The sequence below is a fragment of the Scardinius erythrophthalmus genome (assembly GCF_964197995.2).
Source record: "Scardinius erythrophthalmus genome assembly, chromosome: 12".
In the NCBI taxonomy this organism is placed as follows: Eukaryota; Metazoa; Chordata; class Actinopteri; order Cypriniformes; family Leuciscidae; genus Scardinius; species Scardinius erythrophthalmus.
The window spans coordinates 14,012,452-14,025,590 of NC_138232.1; the positions used below are offsets into that span (position 1 = coordinate 14,012,452).

General features: G+C 46.0%; 1 protein-coding gene across 1 annotated transcript in view; it reads left to right on the forward strand.

The window, feature by feature from the left end:
- Positions 1-13,139, forward strand: part of brinp3a.2 (bone morphogenetic protein/retinoic acid inducible neural-specific 3a, tandem duplicate 2) — a 50,609-nt gene that overhangs the window by 14,621 nt on the left and 22,849 nt on the right. The window contains exon 3 of the mRNA XM_081381638.1: positions 6,578-6,768. Coding sequence (XP_081237764.1) covers positions 6,578-6,768 — 191 coding nt within the window. The remainder of the gene's footprint in view (positions 1-6,577; positions 6,769-13,139) is intronic.

A 13,139-nucleotide genomic window follows, 5' to 3' on the forward strand; every position in this document is an offset into this window, starting at 1 on the left:
AACTATATTCTATGGTTTTACTCATTGTGATGGATGATTAAGGGAATTTGGCCTTTGTGTTTCCTCATATTTAAACTCCTGTGAAACAAGAAGTCATAGCTGGACAATTTCATGTTCCTAGTCACCCTGGTATGCTAAATTAAGGTAAATATTAATGGGAATATACTTCAGAGATATTTTATTCATAAAAAATTCTAGGGGTATGAATAATTGTGGCCAACGTGTTTTGGAGAAAAACATTTATTTCATAATGTGATTTCCCTCCCACTTTCAATTCTTTTACTTCAATGAAAGGTTCGATTTTTGCCAATTTTTTGAATGAAAGATCAAAAGGATAAATGATGCAGATTTATTTTTTACAGCCATTTTTGATCATATTTGAGTAACATGATTACTTCAAAAAAAATCTAACCAACCCCAAACCTTTGAGTGGTAGTGTACTCTAAAAGCCTTAGATTTGCTGAAGTGAACTTGTCAGTAGTAACATTATATAAAATATACTGTATGTTGAATTGCATTTCTGGTCCATTAGAAGGTGAGCAGACATTACAGCTCTTAAATTACTGATGATTTCTCATACATAATTCCCATCATTGCAGGGACAGTTATCGAATTTTCATCTGTTCTCAGAAACCACATTTGACATCTTCTAATTTATGGGAGCTACTTCATGGCTGCTCTGATTGGCCCTTCATCAAAACATTGGAGGTTTTTTTTTTTTTTTTTTTTGTCTGTTGGCTAAACCTGGTGCTCAGCGCACCCTCTGCAAGATTAATAGTCTTATCATGTGGCCAACTGATTAGTGCGCTCTTAATTCTTATTACTCGGCATTATCACCTGTTCCCTTGAGATGACTACTGTTGGCGGCAAGGCTGTGTTAGGGGAAGATTACAACCACTCCTTGATTAAATAAGTGTGTTATAACAAAATACTAATTGAAAAGGTGCAGCTTTTACATGCATGCCAGAGTTTAAGTAAAACATTTAAATATGGTAATTTCTCATTAAATAGACTATTTAAGTACAACTATGGCAATGTTTCAATAATTTATTATATTATATTATATTATATTATATTATATTATATTATATTATATTATATTATATTATATTATATTATATTATATTATATTATATTATATTATTGCAAAATGTATTTCAACTTATAGGACCATAAGTAATGCGTCTAAAAGCACCGTTTCTATTATGATACTGTATACTTTGTACTTTGTTCAAGTAGGCCTAGCCTGAAAATTATTTCGCATTTCAGTCCCATTCACATCCTCCCTAACATGCACTGAGCTATGAATAATTACAGTTGCATTGTTTGACAATTTGCCACTTTTATTCACACAGTTGTTGTTGATCTTGTTGTCATGTTTAGTTAATTGTTGTCTTGTGATGTCGAGATGAGTTTGTTCCTTCACTCAAAAAGATTATTCTGTTGATAATTACTCTAGCCATGCTTCATGTACCAAGTGTTTTATGAGGGTTTCATGTTTCATGACTGTTCATTTGATGTTATCTTGTGATTTAGCATAATGCCAAATTCAGACTACACAATATACATACAGACGGTTTATCTGGGAACGCCCCCGTCACGTGATGTGAATTTAGCCCGTGGGGGAAAACATTGCCTTGGCGCTAATTGAAATACATGGGACAATCATGCCGAAGAGTTGCTGTGTCGTTTTCTGTACCACCAATAAACAAACAAATTATGAATTGAAGTTCTACATCTTCCTAATAAACACACAGAACCGGAAAGTTGGACAAATGGCTACATACTTCTGTGATGTTCTGTAATACCTCTATAGTACTTCTATAGTAAAATACTATAGTATTCCTATAGTATTCCTATAGGATTACTATAATATTTTGTCCCAAAATACTACAAGATTCCTATAGTTGTTTTTCATAAGGGATGTCTCATTCACATTAGCGTTATCAGCTGAAGGCTCGCTTGATAGGCCAATCGCTACGTAATGACGCGAGCTGTGAACCTATCGAGTAGTTCGAGGTCTACACTCAATACAGACTGCAGTCTGTGAGTTAGGGATCGGCAACTTCGTACTACTGATCACCGTTTTACAAAAGGATTAATAGTTTGGAGTGAAGCATACGTACAATTGGTAAGTGACAAGGTTTTATGGAGTTATAGTATGCAACATATACGAAAGTTGATTGAGTTACAGGCTAATGTTACCGCTACAGCTACCGCGATGTCTTACCTGGAGATTCAACCAGATAACAAAATATGTCTGGAAACGACACCTCCGGCCATTTGGTTGGGTCATTGACCCAGTTTTTAATTAAATAAGTGCAATCATAACCTATTGCAGTTAATTTTGCAATGTACCGTTGCCGGTCGGCAGGCGTCAATGACTCGCAATACGACATTTTTGTCATTCAAATACACATGATGTTTGCAGTGTTTTCCCCCCCCCGCCGACTCCACCCTCGCCACGCCAGACCATGCCCCCAACTATGACTAGATGCCGACTGTATGTATTTTTGTCTGTTACGAAAGTCACTGTCACTGACTTCATAAATTATTGTGTCGTGGACAAGAATCATGTCAGACTACACGTTGCTTCCCGACCAATCATCGCTTGCCATCTTTAATGATGTGTGTGATGTCATCGAAAAGGTGGAATTAGTAACTGGCTTCCGGAAACAAGAACTTAAACAAACAATGGCTACCGAAGCAGCGTGTTAGCTTAATGCTAATTCCAGTATTCACCAGGTTGCTTAAGCGCCTCTGCTATCGTTCTACAGCCTTTATCTTTTTTTCACTCTGTCATGGTAGTCCCTCGTGGAAACATCATAAAGGCAGGTGTATTGTTGCCATAGCTCCATGAACCTTTCCTCCATTGCTTAATTCCACCTAGCAGCACCAAAACCATTGTCTCTCTTTTGTTTTACCATGTTTAAAAGCTGTGTACGGAAGAGCTTCTGAGCTCCTATTGGTAAATGTCACAAATGTGATGGAACCCTTTGTGGAGAACCGAAAAAATAAATAAACATGCTAGCCTTTCTGGCGGGACGTTGTGAAGTGTCACAGACGCAGGGTCAGTTGTCGTCCACTATGACACACTATCCAAGATAAAACGATCGATTTTTGCGGCCTGACACCCATTGTCATTTACGAATCACCACGACACCCTACATCAAACAGATTTTGCCATAATCGGGTGGATATTGTGTATTGTGTCTGAACCCGGCATAAGAAAAAGCACTTTGATATTATGTACTGCACATTGCTTAAAACAAAACAAAACATGATATTAACATATTGGGTAATTTAAAACAATGTAAATAAAAGAAAAACGTGCTTTTAAATCTTTAAATCTTAATCTCAATGGTTAAACTTATGACGACATTTTCAGTACAGTGAATACTTCTATTTATATTAATTGTTAAGTAATTGAAAATGTTAAGTAATTGAATTAAGCTACCAGGGCACACAGTTTGATTAAAATCACTTTCACACAGATCTAACACACATGTTTTTAAAGTAATTCATAAGATGATCTATAGTTATGTTGATTTGGATATCAATTGCTTGTTCTTTGAAGTGTGAGAATTGTGAACAAATAATGCTCAGAAAAGATAAATGCGGCATATAGCTTAGTGTCTATAAAATCTCCTATTACGTTTGTGACATCCTTAGATCAGATCGCATATTTTAATGCGAGTGCAGATTCTATGTAATATGTTGCAGAGCCTAGAGCATTTTATTCAAGCAATCTATTTTTCAGTGCATTTTCTTTCCTATAACAACATATGCATGTAGCAGACCTACAGAGATTAAAAGTGGCAATATTATATTGGGGATAGCTTTTCCTCCTTCAAGCACAGCTTTGTTGCGTTGCTCGATTCAAATAATCCGTAATGACAGGTAGAAGATGAATTACCAGAAGTGCTTCTCCTACTTACAGTAGTGTGTAACACTGTCGTCCGGGTAATGAAAGTGCACCATCTCATCCCTCCTTCAATTTTCCACGTTCTTCTTGATTGAATTTGAAAGAATTTTAATGAGTTCTTTGTTGGAAATAGCTCTTTTTTATTTGGGAGATTTCACTTTGTAGAATATTGGGGAAATGCCATGTCATAACATTCAAAGACAGGGTCCAAATATACCACCTGCTTTACTGAACCACTTCCATGGGATAATTTCCAGAGATGCTGATGTGCGCACAGACTAAGGCTATTCTCTCTCACAATCTTAATAATGTAAGTGGGAAAATCATTTTGAAATTGCTTGTAAAAGGTCATTTCATAAAATGCTATTTCTTTTCACGATGACAGCTGCCCTAAATTTTTCTCTTTTTTTGGTCCACTTCCTTCTGTATGAAATTCAAATCATCTTTTTAATACGTATCTTAAAGGCAAAGATAAAAGCCTGTGACATAAGCCTTGAGTACTTTTTGTTCTGCAACAAAAAGCTGAGAAACAAAGCACAGAATGCAGGGTTGGTTTCAGTGCCGGTGTGAAGAAGACTGATGATGACTATGGTCATAATGAGTATTTCATATAGCACAGCAGAAGTCCCAAAGAGTGCTTCCTAGAGAAGCCTTTAAACTGCTCTCACACAAAGCCTTACCTGATAAGACAATCCAAGCTTATCGTGCTCAGCGCTGCCGGGAAAGAGAATGACAGGGAGGATTTTCCGTCTTTACTTTCCTCTTTGTGGACACCTTTGAACTCCTGAAGGCTAGCTCATCACAGTTCCCAAAGAACTGTCCAGTTTAAAAAGTGGTTTATCATGGTGCCATGTGAAATTGAGAGAGATCATTCAAAATTCAAGCAAGCAGTCATCATCTCAATTGCTGGTATAGCACATGCCAAATGCAATATTACCATGTTTTACAGCAGCTGAGGGCGTAGCTCATGAAATTACTGACAATTATATTCTGACATAAATTCAACAACAGCCTCAGCCATACATTAATAATGTGTGTTTTTGTGACATAATTTTGACATAATTCTATCACTTTTGCCCCTTATGAATTGCAAAACAGCAGATGGAATTAAGGGCGTTTGCTGGAATGAATCAATCAAACATCTGGGTCGGGAGGCCTCTGTCATTACTCCTGATTTAATGTGATAGATCCCCTTTCAGAAGGCCACCCCAGCTCCATCCATCACCTGTGCATGAGGTTACTCACTATTTCTCAGCTAACTGAGAGGACAGGCTCTTATAGAAGAAAGGCGCATAGTGACTGGAGGGTGTTTTGAAACATATTGAGTGTGAGATTGTGCCAATGCTTTTTGAGGCATCTGCCTATTTTAGCGTATGCATAATTGCATAACGCAGTGCTTAAAAATAAGGACCGGGGGTTGAAAGAATTATAGAGACAAAAAGCTTGAATATTTAATTGCCTGTAACTGCATGAATTAAATTTGTTATTTTTGTATGCATTGTGAGTTGCTGCTGGTGAGACAAAGAAGAACATTAGTCTTGACCTGTCGCTTAAGAAACGAAATAGTTTCTGTCAGGGCTAATTAAAAATAATTTTTTTTTTTTTTATTGCTTCATCAGCTACTCATCTTGCAATAAATGGCACAAATGCTTTTAGTATTTTGCTCTAAGGAAGATCCATTGGTCTGCTAGGCTGTTTACGTCAACTACTGGTTCCAGTTTATTAGTCCACATACCATTTTTCAAACAACAATTTATGTCTACTTTAAAAGGTGACTTGGCGCTCTAATGTATGTCTTTGCATTAATGTCTCACTACAAGATATATAGCTACAGTTGAATTAAAGGCCTGTTTGTTTTCATTGTGAGCAGTTTGGATTGCATCAGTCGGCTTAAAAAAAAACTGAAAAGAACTCATTTGGCATATAAAATGTAGGTGCATAGAACAAGCTAAATGTTCTAAATATAAGCCAAGCCTGCTGTATCCTTTCATACTTTCCATTAAAATACATTTTAATCATATATTTCACAGACTTTGAACAAATTGATTTGATTAATTTAATATGTAGACATGGATCAGCAGTTAATTTGTCTGATTGACTACTCATAAAAAATATCATTCATATAGATTTAGAAACATTTGTTTTTCATATGTATGATATATTGAGTCAATTATATGTCATGTGGTGCTCTGGAGGAAACCTAGGAGTGGCAAAAATGACAAAAATGCACGAGTCACCAAAGCCTGGGGTATTGTTTGTCTATCTTTTGCCTTCAAGGATTTCAGAGCTTTGTGGCATTTTTTTTTTTTTTTTTTCATTTAACTTTTTTTCTCCTCTTCTTTTTTATGAAAGGTATTGGTTGTCACCACAGGGCAGGCTTCTATGAGTCTTTCTGTCAGGGCGGATTTCTGTCACGAAGTGTTTATTGAGCGTAGCACCTGTCAGCTGCACATTCGGAGGCAGCTCCCAACGCATGGTATTCACCCCCCAAATGAAACATGCTCTGAGAACCTGAGGCTAGAGATGCAGCTTGGCAGGGGCACTGGTTGCCCTGCAGGCTGCCTCCTATCATGTCCAAAACAGTCGAGAAATGTTAATGTAAACAGATCATTAGGGACAAGCCTGTTTACTGTCTCTGTTTTTCTCATGCAGGGAATTTGGCCGATGGAAAGTGAATAACTTGGCTGTAGAGCGACGGGATTTCCTGAACTCCCCCTTGCCTCTCACCCCGGAGTTTATAAGGAACATTAGACTCCTGGGACGCAGACCCACTGCCCAGCTAATTACTGACAACCTGATCAAGAAATATGGGACCCATTTTCTACTTTCAGCTACACTAGGAGGTAGAAATTTATATTTTTTTGTGACACAAAGGTCATTACCTACTTTGACCGAGCTTAAAAACGTACTCGGTTACTAACGTAACCTCGGTTCTCTCTAGAGAGAGGAACGAGTACTGCGTAGAATACGCTAGGGGAAAATCCTTTTCCACGAGAATACTGAAGCCAAAAAAATTATCCTTTAATTTTGTATTAATGTAAAACGCGTTGCGGCAGCATACCGACATAGGCGAGGCAGCTCGCGCGCCTATTGGCTGGTCTGCTGGCAACTGCTTAAGCCTATCGAGCGAGACCTAGAGTGACGTCAGACCCAATGAGGGCGCTTCGCGCCCTCTGCGTCACGTCCCGCCGAAACGGGCGTGGCTTAGGTCTATAAATACCGCTCGCAGGCATTATTTCTCTGGTTTTTCATAGTCGAAGCAACCAGAGCGCGTGCAGGCACGGCAGGATACGCAGTACTCGTTCCTCTCTCTAGAGAGAACCGAGGTTACGTTAGTAACCGAGTACGTTCTCTTACGAGAGATACTCTCGTACTGCGTAGAATACGCTAGGGGAACCTACTGTAAAACGCCGTGCATGCTGGGATCTGATACCATAGACTCAAGGGCGACAGCCCGGAGTTCATACAGTACATAATCACCCAGGGGACCCACAGGGAATCCTGGAAGAAAGGGGGGTTAGCCACTATCTTCCTTATAGCAGCATAGAGCAAGGATTGCAATACTCAATAGCTGCATAACTGACAGCGCCAGCTATGAGATTTTGGCCATACTAGACCGACAGTAGTCTGGCCTGTAGTGCGGGAACCTCTAGGTTGTAAAACCTTATAAATGTAGACGGAGAGGCCCAGCCTGCCGCCATACAAATATCTTGCAAGGCAATCCCACTTGACCATGCCCACGATGAAGCCATGCTTCTCGTGGAGTGCGCTTTGACACCCAGCGGGCACTGCATGCCCTTGGTTGTGTAAGCTAGCGCTATCGCGTCCACTACCCATCTGGATAGGGTCTGTTTCGAAGCGGCTTGTCCCTTAGAACGTCCGCTGAACGAAACAAATAGCTGCTCCGTCTGTCTGAAAACAGACGAGCGAGACACATAAGCTCTTAACGCCCTGACTGGGCAAAGGGAGCTTTCGTCCATATTTCCTTCAGTGACCGGCAGGGCAGACAGGGAAATGACCTGTGCTCTGAACGGTGTATTGAGGGATTTAGGAACATAACCGTGCTTAGGTTTGAGTATAACTCTAGAGTCATTCGGCCCAAATTCCATGCACGTCGCGCTTACTGAGAGCGCGTGTAAGTCCCCTATGCGCTTCACTGAAGCGAGAGCCAGAAGAAACGCCGTCTTGAAAGACAGGTGTTTAAGATCAATCTCCTGCAAGGGCTCAAATGGATGACCTTTCATGGCTTCCAGTACCGTAGAAAGGTCCCATATAGGGACTGTGGGAGGTCTGGGAGGATTCAGTCTCTTAGCTCCACGAAGGAAGCGAATAACTAAATCATTCCTTCCAATAGACTGGCCGAGCGTGGTCGAAGAGAACACTGCTATGGCCGCTAAATAGACTTTGAGCGTGGAAGGGGACCTGCCCTTATCCAACAGCTCCTGTAGGAAGGAAAGAACCTCCGTCACACCGCAATACAGGGGTGACACACCACGAGCTGTGCACCAGCTAGAGAACACTGACCATTTTGAGGCATAGAGACGTCGCGTAGACGGAGCTCTGGCCTGTGTGATAGTGTTTAGCACTCCCTGTGGGAGGTCAGCGGGTACCCGTTGATGGCCCACACATGGAGGGACCACAGCTCTGGGTGAGGATGCCAAATCGAGCCGTTGGCTTGAGAGAGGAGATCCCTCCTCAGAGGCACTGGCCACGGGGCGGTGCTTGCTAACTGCATCGCGATTGGGAACCAAGGTTGGCTCATCCAAAGTGGGGCTACAAGCAGCACTGAGCATCCTTCTTCCCTGACCCGTTCTATCACCTGAGTCAGGAGGGAGACGGGGGGAAAAGCGTAGAGAGGACGGCGAGGCCACTCGTGGGTCAGCGCGTCCTTGCTCTTTGAGAAAAATTCTGGACAGTGAGCGTTTTCCTGAGACGCGAACAGGTCTACTTCCGCTCTGCCGAATTTCTTCCACAGCAGCTGGACTGTCTGTGGGTGCAAAGACCATTCTCCTGTCGGAACTTGGTTCCTGGACAGTCTGTCTGGTCCTATGTTTAGGAGCCCTGGCACGTGCGCTGCTCTCAGCGAGAGCAGGTTGCTGCGGGCCCATATCAGGAGGCGCCTGGTTAGCCTGTACAGAGTCAGGGACCTGAGGCCGCCCTGGCGATTTATGTAGGACACCACTTTGACGTTGTCTGAACGTATTAGCACGTGGTGCCCCTGTATGAGGGGACAAAAGCGCGTGAGCGCTTTGCTCACTGCCAACATTTCGAGGCAGTTGATATGTAAGAGCTTCTCCCGCTTTGACCATAGGCCAAAAAACGGTCTGCCCTCGAGCAGCGCTCCCCATCCCGAGGTGGATGCGTCCGTGGACACCACCATCACTCTCGAGGAAGTCCCCAGGCTTACACCTGATTGGTACCAGTCTTTTGCCTCCCAAGGTTTCAAAGCTGCAATGCATGCTCGATTGACCTTGACGCGAAGCTGACCGGAGGCCCACGCTGAGCGTGGTACTCTCTTTCTGAGCCAGAACTGCAGTGGGCGCATGCGCAGAAGGCCCAACTGGAGAACTGAAGATGCTGAGGCCATCAGGCCGAGCATCCTTTGAAAGGCTTTGAGAGGGACTATCGCGCCGCAGCGGAACGCGCCGGCTGCGCGACGAATGTCTAGTGTGCGCTGAGATGACAGGCGTGCTGTCATTAGCAGCGAGTTCAGCTCTATTCCCAGAAAAGATATAATCTGTCTGGGGAAAAGTGAGCTCTTCTCCCAATTCACTGCGAGGCCGAGATTCTCGAGGTGATCGAGTAAAATGGTCCTGTGCTCTACGAGCTCTGAGTGAGATTGGGCTAGAATCAGCCAGTCGTCCAGATAGTTCAGCACTCGTATGCCCCGTAATCTGAGGGGTGCGAGCGCTGCGTCCATGCACTTCGTAAATGTACGGGGTGCCAGGGACAAGCCGAAAGGCAGGACTGTGTACTGATATGCCTGGCCCTCGAAGGCGAATCTCAAAAATCGCCTGTGACGTGACGCTATCTGTATTTGAAAATACGCGTCTTTTAGATCTATTGACACAAACCAGTCCCCCTGGCGGACGTGCGCGAGGATTTTTCTGGTTGTGAGCATCCTGAACTGGCGCTTCATAAGCGCTCTGTTCAACTGCCGCAGATCTAGTATGGGTCTGAGACCCCCGTCTTTTTTGGGCACCAGGAAGTATCTGCTGTAAAGCCCCCCCTCGCTTTGAGCTTGAGATAGGGGTTCTATAGCCCCTTTGCTCAACAGTTTCAAAATCTCGGCTCGAAGTAGATGGGCTACTTTCGATTCTACCGTGGTCTCGACGCGCGCCATGAAGCGGCGAGGGCGTTGGCGAAACTGCAGCGAATAGCCTCCTTTTATGATGTTCAGCACCCATCTCGAAACCCCGGGAAGCTTTTCCCACGCAGGTGCGCGAGTAGCTAGGGGCCGGATGCGAAGCGCGCTCTGATCGGCTCGCGATACAGCGGCTTTTGTGTGCTGTGACATAAGCGTCGCGCTCATGACATCTGAGGCAGGGGGCGCGCTGATAACAGCGGGCAGAATGCCCGCGCTCGACTCCTCCGCAGTGTTTAGCTGAGAGGAGGAGGGCTGGGCTAGTTTCATGTCTGTGTGTGGGCGTGGGCGCGGAGCGGCGGGCACGTACACCACCTTTACAGCATTGCTCGCGTGAGCAGAGCATATGCATACGGGTCCTGTATTCACAGGGACCGTGAGACATGTGGGAAGTAGCGTTAGTGGGCACTGGGTAGTGGGCACTTTTGCTACATTTGAAGCGCAATCGATCTGAGTCGATTTTATGTGCGCGCGCCCTGTGTGAAGGGCTGTGCTTGTGTGTAGGAATGGGCGCTGAGTAGCGGGCATTTTTTCTACACATGAAACACCGTCGGCCGTGGCCGGGACACCAGAAAATACACTCTTTAAGGGATTTATCTGGGTAGCCGTAAAAACGGCTTTTGTGTGCAGGCAAGCGGGTAATGGAACCGGCTTGTTGGCTGCTAAATACGCTGGACCAGTCACATTTCCTGGAACTGGACGAGCGGCAAGCTTTGGTGGAAGTCCGGCCGCAGCGGGACTTGGACACCGTCGCTTTCCTAGGCGTGCTAGGATGATTTCGGGGCCTCTGGCTTCAACACAACCTTCTGCCGCGGGCCACGCGGGGCGGGGCGGCGGCCGGATGAGCGAGAGCGCGGTCTCGAGCTCTGGGCTTGGCGGCGTTGAGAAGAGGAGGCGGCGGGCGGAGGCTTAGGCTGTGAGCTCTGAGCAGACGGTTTCGCACGGCCTGCTGCAGAACTGGAGCGCTTCGGGAGGAAGTGCTTCATGGCCTGGGTCGCTTTCTGCACCTCAGCGAACCTATCGGCGAAATCTTTGACCGAGGTTCCGAAGAGGCCGGCAGGGGAAAGCGGCGCGTCGAGGAACGCGGTGCACTCCGACTCAGACATGTCAGAGAGCGTAAGCCACAGATGTCTCTCAGACACGGTGAGCGAGGCCATGCTCCGTCCGATGGCCTGTGCTGCTGACTTGGTGGCGCGAAGAGCGAGGTCTGTAGCGCTCCTCAAGTCCGGCACACAGATTGCGTCAGGTCCTTTCTCGTCCAGCTGGCGGAGGAGATCGGCCTGGTATATCTGAAGCGTGGCCATGGTGTGCAACGCTGACGCGGCCTGCCCGGCGGCGGAGAAAGCGCGGCGGAGCAGGGTTGACGTCGTGCGGCAGGCTTTTGAGGGCAGCGCCATCTTAGCACGCCGTCCAGCGGAGGGCGGGCATAAGTGCGCTGCGATAGCCTCTTCAACCGGCGGCAGGGAGTGGTAGCCTCTGTTCTTTGCGTCGTCAACAGCGGAGAACGCCAAAGAGACAGAGGACCGAGTCCTGGCCGAAAAAGGGGAGTTCCAAGATTTAGCGACTTCTTCATGAAGCTCAGGAAGAAAGGGCGCTGGCTTGGATGCAGGTGAAACGCGCTCCCCAGGCAGGAAGTAGCCGTCCAGCCGGTTATGAGCAGGCTGCTCAGGCGTAATCCACTCGAGGCCGAGGCTCGCCGTGGCCTGAGTGAGCACGCGCATGAGCTCCGCCTCAATGCTCGCTCTCTTTCCCGTAGAAGCACGGGCAGGAGGGGTGGGGTCCTCAGAGCCCGCCCAATCCTCACTGCCTGATGCTATGAGAGAGCAGGAATCCTCCTCTCGAAGCAGCGCGTCGATCTCATCAGCGTCATCGACAGAAGCGGCGGCAGACCGCGGCCGCTGTCCGTCCGTGAGCGAAGCTGATGAAACCGGAGAAGCAGGCGGGCGCACCGGCGAGCTTTGACGGCTGAGAGAGGGCTCCGGGATCCGCTGAGCGCGGCGCTTCTTACGGCGCGGCACAACAGCAGGTGTGGGCGCAGTCTCGGTAAACAGTGCCAAGCGAGTCCTCAGAGTCGCTAAAGGCAACAGCTCGCAGTGATGGCAGCCGCCATCAGCGAGCGCGAGAGCTGCGTGTTCTTGACCCAGGCAGGAAGCGCAGATGACATGGCGGTCCCCGTCGCTGAGTGCGGCTCTGCACGAGCCACAAGCAGGCATCTTGAAAAAGACGCAGCTCTTTTAGATAGTGTGAGTCGCGCCGGCGAACACACACACACAGTGCAATGAAAAGGATATAGGCGCTGGATAGCGCAGCAGGAAGGCGATGAAGGCGGCGCGGCCAGCAGCTTCTTCGACTCGTCCCGCTGAGGTGCTCCTTCAACAGCGCGGCTTCTTCTCGGATCCAGCGATGTGAGTTGCTTCGCTGAAGGATGAAAAATCAGAGAAATAATGCCTGCGAGCGGTATTTATAGACCTAAGCCACGCCCGTTTCGGCGGGACGTGACGCAGAGGGCGCGAAGCGCCCTCATTGGGTCTGACGTCACTCTAGGTCTCGCTCGATAGGCTTAAGCAGTTGCCAGCAGACCAGCCAATAGGCGCGCGAGCTGCCTCGCCTATGTCTGTATGCTGCCGCAACGCGTTTTACATTAATACAAAATTAAAGGATAATTTTTTTGGCTTCAGTATTCTCGTGGAAAAGGATTTTCCCCTAGCGTATTCTACGCAGTACGAGAGTATCTCTCGGAAGAGAACCAACTGGTGTTTTCTTTTCTTTTTTTCAAACACTTATAGATCTCATGCACATTTCAGTTTCTACACTTATCAAGCCAAGGAAAATCACTTGTGACATGTTTTG